Raw genomic sequence first — 19,057 nt, forward strand, 5'->3', positions numbered from 1 at the left:
TCACTCAGGCCTACGGCCTTCGTGATATATTTTTACGCATAAGAACTCAAAACACGGGTTATTCTACGATAAACCACGATTGGGAATATTTCTTAAATGGACAAATGTATACTCATGGGTCACACTTACTATATCGTATAGTAATATGGTCATTTTTTCCTATGTAAATTGAACGTTATATATGTTGCGGTTAGCATAAAAAAATGCAAATAACATGTTAAAAAGTTAATGGCTGTCTGCAGTGTTCCCAGTTGTTCGAAACTCTAAAGGCACCGGCCTCCTGGTCGGTCGACAACAAAAATTAAAAGGATATTTTTTAGATATCTGGAAATTAATGCTATATTTCTTAAGAATGCTTTGAAACTTAATTAATGACAGACTATATGTTACGGAAACACATGAGAATTAATTGTTTTCACTACTTTTTTACGATGAAAATGGAAATTCGTTTGTAACATTTTACTCCAGGTATCCTCCATAGCGCTATTGGTAACGACAGCGGAAAACTTTTTTATTGACGCGGCAGTCAACGCAGGCATATTTTCTTTTCTTGATTTGGCATTTTTTAAAATAGTTTAGAAACAAAAACTTATATTCTCTAATGTTCATAATATGAACAAACTTCAATTTGAAAGAAAGATCATTTTTTTAGCCAAAATCTGGAGGTCAGTGCCTTTAACTGGTGATTAAGCTTACGGTCGATTAACTTTTACGTTTATATTTCAACATTTTGAAGGACAAATGTATGAGTTAAAAAATATGAATCTACAGTGAAATAAAAATATCGTACTAGAGTTTGCCACCAAGACTATTTAACCTGCGGTTAGTTTAACAGTCGGTTAAAGTTTAAACTGGGCCCGGATGGACTAAATGTTGAATGCATTCTTCCCATACTCGGATAATGCGTGGATAAACCCCGCACAAACTGACCTCAAGATAAACCCCGCACAAACTGACCTCAATATTACATACTGATATGATAGAGAAACTAGTCACCTGCTAAACCGAAAAGGGAAGTAAATTAACAAATATTACCAGTTTCAAATATTCGTGATTATTGGATATAGAATAAATATAACGTAGATAATATAAAATTTACGCGAACATTTTTATAATATCATTTCATGTTAAACTTGTCATGAACTGATAATCCTTCTCAGAAAACTTCTACTAGGAAGTAAATAAACGTGTTTTCAATTTCCTGTTTTCAAAAACGAAACAAGACATACGTAAATTGATATTTTCATCATGGAATCTCTCAAAAGTGATCATCTTATGGTTGTGGCCATTGATTTCGGGACCACATACTCGGGATACGCTTTCTCACTAGGTGCAGAGTTCGAATCTGAGCCTACAAAGATATCATCAAACAAGCCGTGGATTGCCTCTCAAGGTCTTGGTAAGAATTGGTTTGCATATATATTAATTTGACATTGACTAAACATATTTCTTGAAACTACGGTATTCAGAAATATATTATAAATAATTGCTTTGATACTTTCTTTTTTAAAAAGGAACACCGTTTTTAATACTAGTATACGTTTGGTGTCACTAAAATATTCGTACAGTCCGAAATGTACAGTCAGTCCGAAATAGCCATGTAGTTCGATATAGGCGTACAGTCATCCTGCAATAGAATTTTGAACGACACAAATTTAACTAAGGCCATTAATGTAAACCAGCACTTCATAACCAAAGTGTAACACATGGCATCGGTCTTCGTGCAGCACCACTTTGTGACCTCCCTACAGTGTAACACTTGGCAATATACGTGCGCGAAACAAGTTTTTGACTTTCTGAGCTCCAAGTGTATATGCATTTTCATTTAAAATGTCATGAAAATATGTCTGATAAATGTTTTTATTAAAGATAGAACATAACATTTTAACCAGTATATCTAGAGTATATTGATTTGACAAACATTTCAATTATTTTCAGTCTCCCATAAAACGCCAACCTGTGTGCTGTTGAAACCTGATAAAAGTTTCTTCAAATTCGGATACGAGGCCGAAGATAGGTATAACGACATCGCAGACTTAAGGACCGGGGAACACAAACAATACTACTTCTTCAGGCGCTTCAAAATGATCCTACACTCCCGACCGGTACGTATTCATTACAGAGGATACTGAAAAAATACTTAATAATTTTGAGCAATTGCGAAAAGTGAATTGGCGTTATTCAATTAAGCTTGAGCCCTGCTAAATGACTAATTAGTTACTTGGGTTTTTTTTTCTGATAACAGTCTTATTTGAAGCTATTTAGTGAACTATTAGTCTTGATATCTTTAAAATTGAATGTTTTTGTCAATGCAGTTTCCGCTTTAGACGGTTCGATGTCGTAGGAATATAGAAATTTATTTTTAACTGTATACTTAAATTATATGTATTCAAATCAATTGTATGAAAGGAAAATCAATTATAAGGTAATATTCGTATGTTTGTTTATTTTAGCATCTCCGAAGAGAAACTACCATTGAGGATGAGACAGGTAAAACATTAGAGGCGATGAAAGTGTTTGAGCACGGGATACGTTACCTGAAGGACCACGCCCTTAGCACGATCAATACCCAAGGGAAGCTGGTAGATGAGATGGATATACACTGGGTGCTGACAGTGCCTGCAATATGGTCTGAGGGAGCCAAGCAGTTCATGAGGGAAGCAGCTCTGAAGGTTTATTTTCTTGTAAAATATATACATTGTATGTACACCATAAAGGCATATAATTTCTTCGAGATATGATCGTCTGTTGTAACGTTACTTTTCAACTCTTAATATTATTTATGTATTTGGTAAAGCAAATTTTAACTACTTCTTGTCGACAAAAACCATAAATGCATCAACTTTATTATAAAACACAAAATATAAACTTAAACAACATCTAGGACCATTTTACAACTGGTATGTAATGAATTTCAAACCTTTACATATATTCAAAATATGGTTGATTAAATAGATATGATAATTGCATACACACAACTATAAGGCATATGATTTGGTAAGTGTAAAAGATAAAATGTCAATGCCATTAAAACTGAAATATGCTTTAGACAATGTAAACGAAATCAAAATGATGTCTTTTCATATTTACAGGCATACATTGGAACCAGCATTTCTAATATTTACAGACTGGCACTGAAAGCAACATATCTAATATTTACAGCCCTCTCGCTTAGCTCAACAAGGAAATCGCAGATCTGTGGATCGCGGGGTCGTGAGTTCGAGTCCTAGGCGTTCTCCGTGACGATTTGATAAAAGACATTGTGTCCGAAATCATTCATCCGCCACCTCTAATTCATGTGGGGAAGTTGGCAGTTACTTGTGGAGAATAGCTTTGTACTGGTACAGAATACAGGAACACTGGTTAGGTAAACTGTCCACCGTTACATAATTAAACCAATCACAAACAAAAACTATATTTACAGGCTGGCATTGAAACAAACATTTCTCATATTTACAGGCTGGCATCGAAACCAACAACTTGAGCATTGCCTTAGAACCTGAAGCGGCGTCTGTTTATTGCAAGTACTTACCTTCACACCAACTCTCCAAAGAACAGATGTCCAGGTCCATGTTCAAACCAGACTCCAAGTACATGGTCGTAGACTTAGGAGGTCAGTGCATTTTCCTTAGCAGTTTTCTATCTTGTATGAAATGCAGAATACACATTTCTAAATGCATATACTGGTTTCCCAGTAGTTTCCGGACCCAAGTAGTTTTCCGGACCTTTTACATTTCGTGCTGTATAGACTTTACGCCGTCTTAAAGCATCTGGGTAACAGTATCATATCATCTAGACCTTTGTTGCCTTTACATAGAGGCCAAAACCTAACATTACCGAACTTATTTATTATTTGAATATCCCGGTTGTTTTAACTTACTGCGATGTAATGTTTACACAAGAGATTGTCAACTGCAGGGGAATTCCAGTTACAGTGCGCATGCGCAGAAACTGAGGCCCCTTGAAGGTAAACATCAGCCAACTGATGCTCCCATTTACAGACGATACAGGAAAAACATTCCGATAGTAATAAAATAAAACAATGAATGTCAGAAAAAATCGACCTATTCACTATACTACGGCATTAAATTATCGATTAAAAATAGGAACCAAAATAGACAGGGATTTACATACGATACCGTCTATCAATCAAATGTTTAGCAGCAGTGTCTATGCCCGAGTGGTCAGGGCGTTACATTACCAATTTTGAGACCGGTCTTGTTCCTTTTTTTTTTTTTTTTTTTAAATGTTAATTATATTTAAAGTTCATAATTTCTTTTTTGTAATATTACCAGTCCGCTAAATACGTCCCGTCATTTTAGCGTGACGTTGCAAACGTCATTCAAACGTAATTAGACGTAACTGTAATGAGTGTATTATAAATCTAGTATTTGTTAAATTCTTGAAATATACTTTTCAAATCGTCATCACACCTTAGAATTATGTTTTAATTTTGAATATATGTAACGAAATCAGAAATCTTTGCTTTTACAGAAAGGTTACAACTGTTACAATGAAAGGTCCGGAAAACTACTCGGACTAACTGAGATATTAATGGAATTAATTGCCCCGTTTGAGGCCTCATCTACATTTGTGTTATGAACGCAAGTGTAATACGAATTCTGCATGGTGTTAACGAACAACCTAGCTTTATTCTGTGAAAATTTTATATTTCTACTATGTTTTGTTTGAAAGTTACTGGCAAAAAATAGCGATTTCGGTCCGGAAACTACTGGGAAACCAGTATGTATCAACGGCGTGTAACTAATCAAGACAAACTCGGAAAAGTACAATCGTTAATATATCATTTTATGACTTAAGGATCTTGCGGCAGAAATATTCTACAAGTGTACGACATGTGCATAATTTCAAGAAAGAAAAAAGGTATTCACATTCTTGAATCTTACATAGAACTTAGATAATGTACATTGCAGCCTACTGCAATCTTCAAGGAACGTTAGGTCGATAATTACTAGTTAGATCGTTGTCTTTGTCATAGACTGATTTAAGGAAAGGTTTAATGTAATAATAATTATTTACAGGTGGCACAGCAGATATCACAGTGCATAAGGTAGAATCTGACGATTCACTGTGTGAGATACATGGGCCTAGCGGTGGTGCATGGGGTGGAACAAAGGTCTGCTTTCTCAAATCGTAATATTTGGAAAGTTTACGACTTATTGCATCCTGAAATGTCTTTAAAACAACATGGCTGCATTTTGTCATGAAAAAATAAATATTCATATTTTGATTATGGCAATATTTCCCTCTATTAGAGTTCAATAAAACCAAACTGGAAATTGGAACTTTTACATTTTGCATTTTAGAAGTTCTTTTACAAATTGAATGTGGCTGTACCAATTGGATATTTGTCAATTTCTTTTGTGTATATTTTAATGAACACAATACAAGACACAGGAGTTATATATCTTAATATGGTGATTACGGTACATATTCATACACGAAAAAATATACTGAAAGACTATATAATACCATCATCCCGCGTTATTAATACAAATGTATTATACGAAATTATCTGATGTTTCATTTTAAACTCTTCAGGTTGACGAAGCGTTTGTCAAATTTCTGGCAGAAATATTCGGGGACGAAGTGATGAAATCATTTCTTAACGACCACATGGAAGACGCCATTGACATGTATAGAGAGTTTGAGATCAGGAAACGGAAGGTAATGCTAGATATGTCAGAGACACCAAACATGGCCATTAAGATACCAGTCGCCCTGTATGAGTTATATGAAGATAAGCACGGGAGAAAACTCAAGGAGGATATCAAGAAACACGACAAGTACAAGGACAGAGTTACCTGCCTTGCAGACAAAATGAAAATCGACTCGAATATAATGAAATCTTTCTTCAAGAAACCTCTGGACGATTTAGTTGAACACATGCGTGATATACTTGGAGAGATGCCAGTCCGTGGTACAAACACATTTATCATTGTGGGCGGGTTTGCCGAGTCTGGAATAGTCCAAGAAACAATCAAAGCCAAATTTTCCAACATGAGGGTCATTATTCCATTCGATGCTGGACTGGCCGTTTTGAAAGGAGCTGTCATATTTGGCCACGCCCCTATGGTTGTGACGTCGCGGGTATGCAGAAGAACGTACGGCATGGCAGTAAGTAAGGTGTACGTGGAAGGTAAATATCCAGAGGGGAGGAAAGAAATCGCAAATGGTAGAGAAATTGTAAGGAATGTTTTTCACAAGTATATGGAGATTGGCCAGCCAACAAAAGTCGGGGAGGCTGTCTCAACCGTGCCTCTCAGTGCAAGCAGAGGGCAGTCTCTGGCACGTGTCAGGGTTTTTTCATCCAAAGATTCCTGTCCAGAGTTTGTGACAGATCGAGGATGCAGCTACTTAGGGGAGATAATTGTGAACATACCAGAAATGGAACAGGAAGAAGGAGGAACAGTAGATGTTAAAATGACATTTGGTGGTACTGAACTGACAGTCGAAGCTCTAGAAAAGAAATCTAGGAAATCGTACAGATCCAGATTTGACTTTCTTTGTGGAGACTAAAACTGACAGTGAGACGGAAATCCATGGTAATACTGATCAATTTTAACATTACTTTGATAAACACTGTGAATGTTTTGTTTTGTGAACTGTATTGTACAGAGGGATCAATTGCTAATTAAAGCAATATAAACAGACAATATATTTCTAAAGCTATAGTTCATGCATCCGATGAGACTGGGGAATTTAATGCACTGATTAATAGCAACATTTTGATAGACAACATTTAATTTGTCAGAATGTTAAAGAGTCGTGCGCATGTTATGGTAACAGATATGGTCACTTGTTGTAAACAACTAAATCCTGTCTACAACTATTTCGCCTGGTTTGCATATGTGTAATAACATTTTCTGTGAGTAGTACATTTTCATTTCTTCATTTGGATTCTGATTACACACAGTAGGAAAACACATGTATGTTATTAAAACATGTTTATGAGGATATTGATTAAAGTCGTTTAATTCAATTCACCGCTCTGAGTTCGAACCCTTGCTTGAGATATAGATTTCTTTTATGTGGAAAGCTTTCACGTTGGCTTACGGAAGGTCAGTGACTCGATTTGGTTGCTCTCCGTGCTTAAGAAGACCAAGGATCTTCCCCTATCATAATAAGCTACAAAATTGTCTCATGAGCTATGATTATATCGGTATAACAAAATATAACACATGCTTATTTTCCATATGAAAATCTTGTTTAAAAGCAGTAAAGTCGCCATATGACCTTGTTTGTATCAGTGTAACTTCAACCCATTTAAACAAACAAATAAACAAACAAACAAGGTAAATACTTGCAAATAACGATTAATTCAAATATATTGGACTATCCGATACAGCTTTATTCCTTTATATAGTGAATCGATTTGCAATTATCATGTATCGTGCACTTAGATTTCACCATTGTTGGATCAATGCACCTTACACGCTGATGTTATAAATGCATAAACTCTTTGATGTTGTCATTGTTGGATGAATGCACCAGGTTACACGCTGATGTTACAATCAGATGAATGCATAAACACTTTGATGTTGTCATTGTTGGATGAATGCACCAGGTTACACGCTGATGTTACAATCAGATGAATGCATAAACACTTTGATGTTGTCATTGTTGGATGAATGCACCAGGTTACACGCTGATGTTACAATCAGATGAATGCATAAACACTTTGGTGTCACTGTTGGGTGAATGCACCTCACACGCTATTGTTATAATCGGATGAATGCACAAACACTTTAATGTCACTGTCGGATGAATGCACCTTACACGCTGATGTTACAATCGGATGAATGCAAAAACACTTTGATGTCACTGTCGGAAAAATGCATCTTACACGCCGATGTTACAATCGGATGAATGCATAAACACTTTAATGTCATTGTTGGATGAATGCACCTTACACGCTGATGTTACAATCGGATTAATGCACAAACACTTTGATGTCACTGTCGGAAGAATGCACCTTACGCGCTAATGTTATAATCGGATGAATGCACAAACACTTTGATATCACTGTCGGATGAATGCACCTTACACACTGATGTTACAATCAGATGAATGCACAAACACTTTGATGTCTGTCACTGCGCTGATGTTACAGTCGGATGAATGCATTAACACTTTGATGTCACTGTCGGATGAATGCACCTTACACGCTGATGTTACAATCGGATGAATGCACAAACACTTTGATGTCTGTCACTGCGCTGATGTTACAGTCGGATGAATGCATTAACACTTTGATGTCACTGTCGGAAAAATGCATCTTACACGCCGATGTTACAATCGGATGAATGCTTTGATGTCACTGTCGGAAGTCACTGTCAGAAGTCACTGTTGGATGAATGCACCATACACGCTGGTGTTACAATCGGATGAATGCACAAACACTTTGATGTCACTGTCGGATGAATGCACCTTACGCGCCGGTGTTACAATCGGATGAATGCACAAACACTTTGATGTCACTGTCGGATGAATGCATCTTACACGCTGATGAATCAGATGAATGCACAAAACACTTTGATGTCACTGTCGGATGAATGCATCTTACACGCTGATGGATCAGATGAATGCACAAACACTTTGATGTCACTGTCGGATGAATGCATCTTACACGCTGATGGATCAGATGAATGCACAAACACTTTGATGTCACTGTCGGATGAATGCATCTTACACGCTGATGTTACAATCGGATGAACGCACAAACACTTTGATGTCACTGTCGGATGAATGCACCTTACACGCTGATGTTACAATCGGATGAATGCACAAACACTTTGATGTCACTGTCGGAAAAATCCATCTTACACGCCGATGTTACAATCGGATGAATGCTTTGATGTCACTGTCGGAAGTCACTGTCGGAAGTCACTGTCGGATGAATGCACCATACATGCTGGTCTTACAATTTGATGAATGCACAAACACTTTGATGTCACTGTTGGATGAATGCACCTTACGCACCGGTGTTACAATCGGATGAATGCACAAACACTTTGATGTCACTGTCGGATGAATGCATCTTACACGCTGATGAATCAGATGAATGCACAAACACTTTGATGTCACTGTCGGATGAATGCACAAACACTTTGATGTCACTGTCGGATGAATGCATCTTACGCGCCGGTGTTACAATCGGATGAATGCACAAACACTTTGATGTCACTGTTGGATGAATGCATCTTACACGCTGATGAATCAGATGAATGCACAAAACACTTTGATGTCACTGTCGGATGAATGCATCTTACGCGCCGGTGTTACAATCGGATGAATGCACAAACACTTTGATGTCACTGTCGGATGAATGCATCTTACACGCCGGTGATACAATCGGATGAATGCACAAAACACTTTGATGTCACTGTCGGATGAATGCATCTTACACGCTGATGGATCAGATGAATGCACAAACACTTTGATGTCACTGTCGGATGAATGCATCTTACACGCTGATGAATCAGATGAATGCACAAACACTTTGATGTCACTGTCGGATGAATGCATCTTACACGCCGGTGTTACAATCGGATGAATGCACAAACACTTTGATGTCACTGTTGGATGAATGCATCTTACACGCCGGTGTTACAACCGGATGAATGCACAAACACTTTGATGTCACTGTCGGATGAATGCATCTTACACGCTGATGAATCAGATGAATGCACAAACACTTTGATGTCACTGTCGGATGAATGCATCTTACACGCCGGTGTTACAATCGGATGAATGCACAAACACTTTGATGTCACTGTTGGATGAATGCATCTTACACGCCGGTGTTACAATCGGATGAATGCACAAACACTTTGATGTCACTGTCGGATGAATGCATCTTACACGCCGGTGTTACAATCGGATGAATGCACAAACACTTTGATGTCACTGTCGGATGAATGCATCTTACACGCTGATGGATCAGATGAATGCACAAACACTTTGATGTCACTGTCGGATGAATGCATCTTACACGCTGATGAATCAGATGAATGCACAAACACTTTGATGTCACTGTCGGATGAATGCATCTTACACGCCGGTGTTACAATCGGATGAATGTTCAAACACTTTGATGTCACTGTCGGATGAATGCATCTTACACGCTGATGAATCAGATGAATGCACAAACACTTTGATGTCACTGTCGGATGAATGCATCTTACACGCCGGTGTTACAATCGGATGAATGCACAAACACTTTGATGTCACTGTCGGATGAATGCATCTTACACGCCGGTGTAACAACCGGATGAATGCACAGACACTTTGATGTCACTGTCGGATGAATGCATCTTACACGCCGGTGTTACAATCGGATGAATGCACAAACACTTTGATGTCACTGTCGGATGAATGCACCTTACACGCTGATGTTACAATCGGATGAATGCAAAAACACTTTGATGTCACTGTCGGATGAATGCATCTTACACGCTGATGAATCAGATGAATGAACAAAACACTTTGATGTCACTGTCGGATGAATGCATCTTACACGCCGGTGTTACAATCGGATGAATGCAAAAACACTTTGATGTTACAATCGGATGAATGCAAAAACACTTTGATGTCACTGTTGGATGAATACATCTTACACGCTGATGAATCAGATGAATGCACAAAACACTTTGATGTCACTGTCGGATGAATGCATCTTACACGCCGGTGTTACAATCGGATGAATGCACAAACACTTTGATGTCACTGTCGGATGAATGCATCTTACACGCCGGTGTTACAATCGGATGAATGCACAAACACTTTGATGTCACTGTCGGATGAATGCATCTTACACGCCGGTGTTACAATCGGATGAATGCACAAACACTTTGATGTTACTGTTGGATGAATGCATCTTACACGCTAATGAATCAGAAGAATGCACAAACACTTTGATGTCACTGTCGGATGAATGCATCTTACGCGCCGGTTTTACAATCGGATGAATGCACAAACACTTTGATGTCACTGTCGGATGAATGCATCTTACACGCTGATGGATCAGATGAATGCACAAACACTTTGATGTCACTGTCGGATGAATGCACTTTACACGCCGATGTTACAATCGGATGAATGCACAAAACAAATGCATCTTACACTTTGATGTCACTGTTGGATGAACGCATCTTACACTTTGGTGTCATTATCGGGTAAATGCGTCAATCACTTTGGTATCCGTGGTAGGTGACTGCATCTAACACGTTGATGTCACCATCGGGTGCGAACATCATGCACTCTGATGATATATCGGATGGATGACCATGCACTTTGAAGTCACGTTAGGATGAATAAACCATACACTTTGATGTTACTTTTGGTTGACTCTACCATACACTTTGATGTCACTGTCGAGTTATTAATGTCACTTTCGGATTAATGTCCCATACACTTTGATATTACTATCAAATCAATGCATCTTACACGTTGATTTCACAATCGGATGAATGTACCATACACTTTGATGGCACTGTCGGATGAATACATCACACACTTTAATGACACAAGCGAATGAATGCGTTAAAACCATTGATATTACTGTCAGACCAATGCATCTTACACCATGATGTCACAGGCGGATGAATGCATCATGTGTACTTTGAAGTTAAAATCAAATGAATTCACAACGCTCGTTGATGTAACTATCGGACGAATGCACCATACACTTTGATCTCACTGTCACTTGAATATATCATACTCTTTGATGTCACTGTCATACAATTCCATTTCACACTTTGATATCACTATTGAATGAACTCATCTTACACGTCCATGTCACTATTGGGTGAATGCACCATGTTCTTTGATGTAACTATCGGGTGAGTTTATTATGTGCACCTTGATGTTACTATCAGATGAATGCACATAAACTTTGATGTTACTGTCGGAATAATGTACCTTACATGTTGATGTTACTGTCGGTTGAATGCACCATGTACATTGATGCAACTACCGGATTAATGCACCGTGTGCACTTTGATGTTAACACTGGATTGATGCAACATACACTTTTATATCACTATTGGATGAATGCATTATGTACATTGACCTTACTGTCAGACGAATGCTTCTTATAATTTGATATCACTGTCGGATGATGCACCTTACACTTTGATAACACTATTGGATGCACTTTGATGTAGGTATCGGATGAAATAACCATGCGTAATTTTGATGTCACTAGCTGATGAATACACCATACACATTTATGTCACTATCGGGTGAATTGCACCTTATAATTTGATGTCACTAACGGTTAGGTATATGTCACTGTCAGATGAATGCATAAAACATATTTATGTCACTATCGACCAAATACATCTACATGTTGATGTCACTATCAAATGAATGCATCATACATTTTATTTCACTTCAGAATGAATGCATTATATACTGTGATGTTTCTATCGCTTGAATTCACCATACATTTTGATGTAAGGATCAGATAAATGCACCATTCACTTTGCATTGTCATAGGCTTTGGTGTCGCTGCCGGACGAATGCATCATACATTTTGATACCATTCTAAGATGAATGCAGCGTGATCTTTGACGTTATCATCGGACAAATCTGTTTTATATTTTCTGACTCATTTGTTTGAAACATCAAAATCAAGTATTTATTGTCACTGTGGTCATTAGGTAGTAGTTTCACTAAACACCTGGACTGAGATTAATACCCCCTTCACATCTGCGATTTTTCTTACGATTTGTGACGGATTCCACAAAATCGTAAAAGTTCACCGATTCCCCACATTTACGAACTATTTAAGAGCTGTGTACGATCAAATTGCGATTTATTCAGAGTAATTACGATGCATTTACGACGAAAATTACCGATTTGTTCCGAGTAATTACGCATCAATACGATCGTTTTACGAGCTATTTACGAGCTGTTGCGAGTGAATTACGGATTATTATGATTCACAAAAGGCTTTACGAGTACATTACGATTTGTTTACGAGTTGTTACAAGTAGTTACGTGTTAGATACGAGTATTTACGAATATCATGTTTTTGCAATTCAAATTTGCATTCTTCTTGTTGACTACCTCCTTTTTAGGTGGCATTGTGGCAGATATGATTGAGGTTTCACTCCTTTGACGTATTGACAGCAACTGAAAGGAACTGTTCGATTCGGTAGCTATTATGCCTCTCATAAATCGTAAAGCATACGTATTTTATCGTAAAGTACTCGTAAAGTACTCGTAAAGTGCCCGTAACATATCGTAAACCCCTCGTACCGCATCGTGAAAGAAAACAAAGTCTTTAAGATACGTTTACGAGTGCTTACGAGTGGTTTACATGTTGTTTACGATACTTACGACTTGTTACGAGCTCTTTACGAGCTATTCACCGATAATTCAAATCGCGGACGATCGTAAGAAATTTTTGACATGTCAAAAATATTACCTCAACGTTCACGATAGCTTGCGATCTTTTGCGAGTGGTGCCGAGCTATTAACGACTACCGACGAGCTATTTACGATTGCCTGCGACTGCCTACGAGTTGACAAATCGTAAGGAATCGTAAGAAAAAATCGTAGGTGTGAAGGGGGTATAAGGCAGGAAAAGATGCTGCAAAATAACAATAACGAACTTCTCAGACTAGTTAATAATAAATTTATATTGTAACATTTTCATTTTGGTTCAATGGACTTTCATTCTGTAAAGGTACCCGATGAATGCTAAGCTGTATTTATCAACTTACAATAATTTTGACTGTAAGAGAAGTTAATCATGTTGGGAAGTATTCTAACATAAAACTAAGATACCATGATTGACAAACAAGTCTGTGAATAATCTACCAACTTCTAAACAATTGAAAAGAGGTACATTTAATATATTAACATATTTTGGAAAATTAGCCGGAAATAATGTCCTCATTGACTGCCTACTCTACTTTAATTAGATCATATAAGACGAGAACATTGACGGTTTATGTACATGTTTAAAACAATTTTGTAAAGATACATAACTGAATCATAATTTTTATAAACCAAACATGTTAAAAAGATGCCGCGTAATTTTCGTTTTTTTTTTATAATACTATGAAATACTGGAAAACGCATTGTGTGACCATACTAACATACGTCAGTACGAGTAGTGATGAAATGTATTTTGATACATACGGTCCATTTCCTTAATCATCTAATACGGTGTTCCTTTAGGGCCAACGCCTGCTCCCTGTGAACACGAAGCGCGAAGGTACGACGGTCGATGGCGAAGCGCGACAGTACGATGGCGATAACACGACAGTCAAATGGCGAAGCGCGACAGTTCTTATATTTCAAGCTAAATGAATTCTTTTGCGCATGATTGACAGGAAGGCGACATTACGATGGTGAAGCGGAAGGTGCGATGGCAAAGCGCGACAGTACGGTGGTGAAACGTGACAACACGATGGTGATAGTGCGATAGCGAAGCGGGACAGTACGATGGTGACACTACGATGGTGAAGGACGACAGTACGATGGCGAAGTGCGACGGTACTACGGACTGTCACCATCGTACTGTCGCGCTTTACCATTGTACTGTCGCGCTTTGCCATCGTACCGTCTTATCTTCGCACTTTGTGTTCACAGGGAGCAGGCCCTAACGGAACACCGTAAAATACTTAGACAAAAACTGGTTATTGATAATTATGTAATGAAGTCAAGACACAGTTTATATTGCTGAGCAAAATAAGAAATGAACTCATTTGTTTATTTTAATGATATTAATTTGCAAGGCCAATAAAGAACATTTATGTCACCCCACACGGAATATTATAAAATGGGCAATTGTTTTCGCTCAGATTTTATCGTACGTTCAAAAGGTAATTAAAGAAGTTGAAACAAATGAAATATAATTCATGTACACGGTTACTACGGGCTGCTCGTATTCAGGTCTTGTGTGAGTAAAGATAAAATCTAACATAACTGTAAGTTATACATTCATCAACGGTTTCATGGTATTTAAATCCGCTTGTATATCAATACTTCATCTCATGTCATCGAGGGCTTGTTCACAACATTATCAAAACGGGAACAATGGATTAAGGTTTTTTTTCTACCCCGTTTTAATTCATTTTGAAAGTTTGACTCTCAGTGCGGACTTGCATTTTTCCGATTTTTCACCACTCGGCAAGAAAGTTCTGATCCACCAAAAACCCGGGAAAGTCAAAATGACTTTAGAAGCAAATGTAAATCTTCAAGAAATAATTAATAAACTCGATTGCCAAACAATCCAACTTTAACAACTGTATGCTTTCAAGCCTTATAAAAAGAAAATGGAGAAAAAAATTACGGACATTCACCTTCGGTAGACATTTCCATTTCATTTCAGATATCTAGTAATACCACCTTGATTCTTTCATTCTGTTTATTTTGTTAACAATATTATATTACATTCTGTTCACGTAGGACATTACAATATAAAAAGATTTTCAGAAAATCGGAAATTCGTACAACAATAATTACACTGTTGATCGTTGCTTTTAACATCAATAGACTTGACAACGATCAAAACATTCCATGAATCCTTCTTTCAAATTCATTCTTTGCTTTCCTATATGCATTTTATATTTCTTTATTCTTTTCATATTAAACATAGGCGGTATTCAGTTTGAGAAATTCAAAACGTTTGGTTCGTGCTCGGGCCCATTTCAACCAGATCATTGCATGTGTTAAGTGAATGCGCTCGATTAGCTGTGTTACAAATTGTGCTCGCAGTTTGAGTTAATGTGTATAATTAAAGATATTTTGATGCTCCGGTAATAAGGTGCGATTTGTAAGAAAATGACAGACTGGATACGTATAATTTTCATCTTTGGGATATTTGGTAAGCAGATTTTTATTAAATAGGAAAATGAGATTGTAATACCTTCTTAAACTTTCATAACGTAAATTTAAAGTTTCCTAAATTGCAGTATATAAAAAAAAAAAAAAAAAAAAAAAAAAATAGAAACAAAAGGTACTAAATTTCAAATTGTTTAATATTAAGTCAGACAGACAGAACATTTAGCAAAAATTTATTGTCATACTGATGTAGTTTATTATTATTCATAATAATACTGTACAAAGCAACAGTAAAATCGAAGGTACTGATTAGGATGATCAGCTTCTGGCATGTAACGTCTTCAATGAAATCATGTAAAAAGTGTGCAGCTGCTAATGAGAAGTTTTGAACATGCTCCTTAAGGTTAGGTTTATGGGATTTTCTTCTTCTTTTGTTAATCGGACATTACCCAAATCATAGACATAAAAAGTAGCTTTAAATCAAAGTTGAACAGTATATAAAGCATGTATTTTATTCTACAAAACGTTAACTATTAACTGAGGTATGACTTGAATTTTCGGAAAAGAGCTGCAGATAGTGCTACGCGTTTAAAAAGGAACTCTTGAGTATGTCAATACGTATGACGTTATTTGCAATAACGTCGTTTTCAGCGATTTTTGAAAAATGTGTTACTATATTTCTTTACAAATGGCATTTCTTTAAAGGGGACAATCTTTTGGCGATAATTTAAAACTACTGGTCCGTAGTTTGGGTGAAACTTTCGAACATATTTATTTCCATCAAGTTTGGCATAAAATGTATATATGACACAAAAATGAAAAAGTGGGTGAAAATATACGTAAGATATTGATAAAAACGCACGAAGAACGGTAAATTTTCTGCATCAATTCAAAAGCGTTGAAACAGCTTACTACCTTCTGTTCCATATTTTTGGTTATTCATAAGATCTTGCAAAAATCTTAGATCAATTAGTTTGTGCCTTAGTCCCTTTAAGTATCCAGTTGAAAGGAACTGTATGGTAAACCATGTAATTGACAGACCATTCGTTGGTAAAATGCTGTTCGTGTACAAACACTCACTTTAGGACTCGGACATTATTGCAAATACGTAGAAAGTACACGTTTTGTTGATCTAGCTCTACAATTATAGTGTCGTATTTCTTCTCGGCGATATATGACCATTTTGTGTCGATTCGCCGTAAAACCCAACTCACTCACTCACTTAAAATTGATTTATCTGGAAGTGTTACACTTTTCCTAGGGTCCCTTTCCGGATTTCAAGGCATATGTCAATAGAAAAAAATACAATTACTCACTAGCATAACAATTCTGTTTTATCTTAAGCTATATGATTTGGTTCTGCTCATTTTCAAAATGAACCCTTACCGGATGGGCTATTGGGAGAGAAGTCATTTAAATTTTATTTATGAAGTATATTCAATAAAAGTTGATTGTCATTTCAGTGTATGTATTTGAGGCAATAACCAAACTGATGATCATAGTTTAATTCATGCTAAAACATTTGTGTTTAAAAGCAGTCTTCCTTCATGTCTTAAATTTCCCTAAACCTTCTGAAACGTACCGATTAAGTGTATGCAATGGATGGTGTCTCACTTGAAGTATTGAGCATTGCTTACAGTATAAATCATGTATTTGTTGTAATATAGCTATTTTGGGCTTTCGTATATTACTAATTATTTGTCGGTTATTTAAAAGTATGTGCCTGTGAAGCCGGCGAGTGTTGCAAAGCATATTATGATTTGACCTTCACCTACCACGACCAAACATGGTGTGACACTTACTGTTGTGGTACCTCTGCCCTGGGGGCACTCGAGTGCTGTGACAGTATCTTTCTAGTGGCCCCTTCCGAAGACAGGACTGGGTTCTGCATCGACTTCTTTACCAAGAATATGTGAGTTGACAATGATTTGAGGTATTTTACAGTATTTTAGTTAAACGTTCCGGTCTGCATTGATTGCGAGTCCGTGAAAAACATTCTATTATCTTTGTTTCAAGAATTGTGGACATGTAACCCGCCAGTGAATTGAGCTTTTGACCTTTAGTGTTATAGGCAAATCTCTACCTTTTAAAGTACATTTAAGTGTTTTATTGCTGATTCAGACGTGCATTATCTTTTCAAAATACAGTGCAATACTGACGAACAGCAGGAAAGTGAAACAAACAGGTTTGACTTTACTTTATGATGTTGAGCATTTTTAAATTAAACTCTCTCTCTCTCTCTCTCTCTCTCTCTCTCTCTCTCTCTCTCTCTGAACAGGAACAAGGTGTGCAATTGCATTACAAGGAATATACGATGACACAAGTATGAGAGCCTAGGCTGATATATGAACTAATATGTATTTTTTTCAGATGGGCTCCAATCTTAATAGCAGTGGGAGGGTTTGGCGCTCTGCTAACATGCATAGTTTGTTGTTATTGTTGCTGTAGCCACAGCAACAGGTCTACAGGAACTGTTGTTGCCCCAGCACAACAGCCATATCATACAAGTAAGACATTCATGTTCGTGGTTTCTTTTAAGATCAGTATAAAAGTAACACTGACAATGGAACTAAAATGAAATGAAATAAGAGGTATAAAAAGAAATGGCATTGTCAATGTGAGACCTCGCATCTAGTTGTGACATCGTATCAAAGGAGAATTATGTCGTTTTAGATAAAATAAGGATGTGATCCAACATGTTTGTCACTGTCATATACTTGGATTCTAGGCCTTTAAAAAAAGAGTAACACTTTATTCCAACTTACGACCGGTTGCTTTGGAGCAGAAGATATATACATTTACAATACCAAAGTTTCATATTATATTATTGACGGCAATAGTTAGATGAGAAAGCTTTGATAACTGTTATTTTTATAGAGAATCATTAATGTAAGTTTTGTTTCAGACGTTATGCTACTAAATCCTACATCCTCGCACCCGTCACAACAGCCTGGATATAACCCGTCAGGAGAAGCTATTCCCGTCCATCCACCACCGGCAGTTGCATACCCTGTACCTGCGAATCAAGAGACACAAGAAAAACATCCGTTTGAATCATGAATAAACCCGGAACTAACACGGCTATACGGAAAACCGAATGTGATATTTTAAAATACATTTGACATTCACCAAACTAATTTTTATTATGTGAAATATATCTGGATTACATTTCCTTACATCGCTATGTAAAAACTATGAATGGCGTTATTTATATTGAATAAAACTAAACTGTTTA

General features: G+C 37.0%; 2 protein-coding genes across 2 annotated transcripts; both read left to right on the top strand.

Moving 5' to 3' along the window:
• The first annotated feature begins 967 nt into the window (after positions 1–967).
• LOC123557444 (heat shock 70 kDa protein 12B-like) lies at positions 968–7,001 on the top strand. Its single transcript, XM_045348899.2, has 6 exons — positions 968–1,399; positions 1,939–2,105; positions 2,454–2,672; positions 3,460–3,613; positions 5,043–5,137; positions 5,563–7,001. The coding sequence occupies exons 1-6, from the start codon at positions 1,249–1,251 to the stop codon at positions 6,538–6,540; spliced, it is 1,764 nt and encodes a 587-aa protein (XP_045204834.2). The 5' UTR covers positions 968–1,248; the 3' UTR covers positions 6,541–7,001.
• Positions 7,002–15,537: 8,536 nt separating this feature from the next.
• Positions 15,538–19,057, top strand: LOC123557445 (uncharacterized). Its single transcript, XM_045348900.2, has 4 exons — positions 15,538–15,865; positions 17,539–17,734; positions 18,193–18,329; positions 18,728–19,057. The coding sequence occupies exons 1-4, from the start codon at positions 15,823–15,825 to the stop codon at positions 18,880–18,882; spliced, it is 531 nt and encodes a 176-aa protein (XP_045204835.1). The 5' UTR covers positions 15,538–15,822; the 3' UTR covers positions 18,883–19,057.

The sequence above is a fragment of the Mercenaria mercenaria genome, chromosome 5 (genome assembly GCF_021730395.1).
Source record: "Mercenaria mercenaria strain notata chromosome 5, MADL_Memer_1, whole genome shotgun sequence".
Taxonomy (NCBI): Eukaryota; Metazoa; Mollusca; class Bivalvia; order Venerida; family Veneridae; genus Mercenaria; species Mercenaria mercenaria.

Excerpts from the sequence above, each read along its gene's own strand:
- LOC123557445 (XM_045348900.2), top strand. The coding sequence starts at position 15,823 with ATGACAGACTGGATACGTATAATTTTCATCTTTGGGATATTTG. Across the intron at positions 17,735-18,192 it reads GACTTCTTTACCAAGAATAT|ATGGGCTCCAATCTTAATAG; the intron begins GTGAGTTGACAA and ends TATTTTTTTCAG. Across the intron at positions 18,330-18,727 it reads ACAACAGCCATATCATACAA|ACGTTATGCTACTAAATCCT; the intron begins GTAAGACATTCA and ends GTTTTGTTTCAG.
- LOC123557444 (XM_045348899.2), top strand. The coding sequence starts at position 1,249 with ATGGAATCTCTCAAAAGTGATCATCTTATGGTTGTGGCCATTGATTTC. Across the intron at positions 1,400-1,938 it reads GATTGCCTCTCAAGGTCTTG|TCTCCCATAAAACGCCAACC; the intron begins GTAAGAATTGGT and ends AATTATTTTCAG. Across the intron at positions 2,673-3,459 it reads TGAGGGAAGCAGCTCTGAAG|GCTGGCATCGAAACCAACAA; the intron begins GTTTATTTTCTT and ends TCATATTTACAG.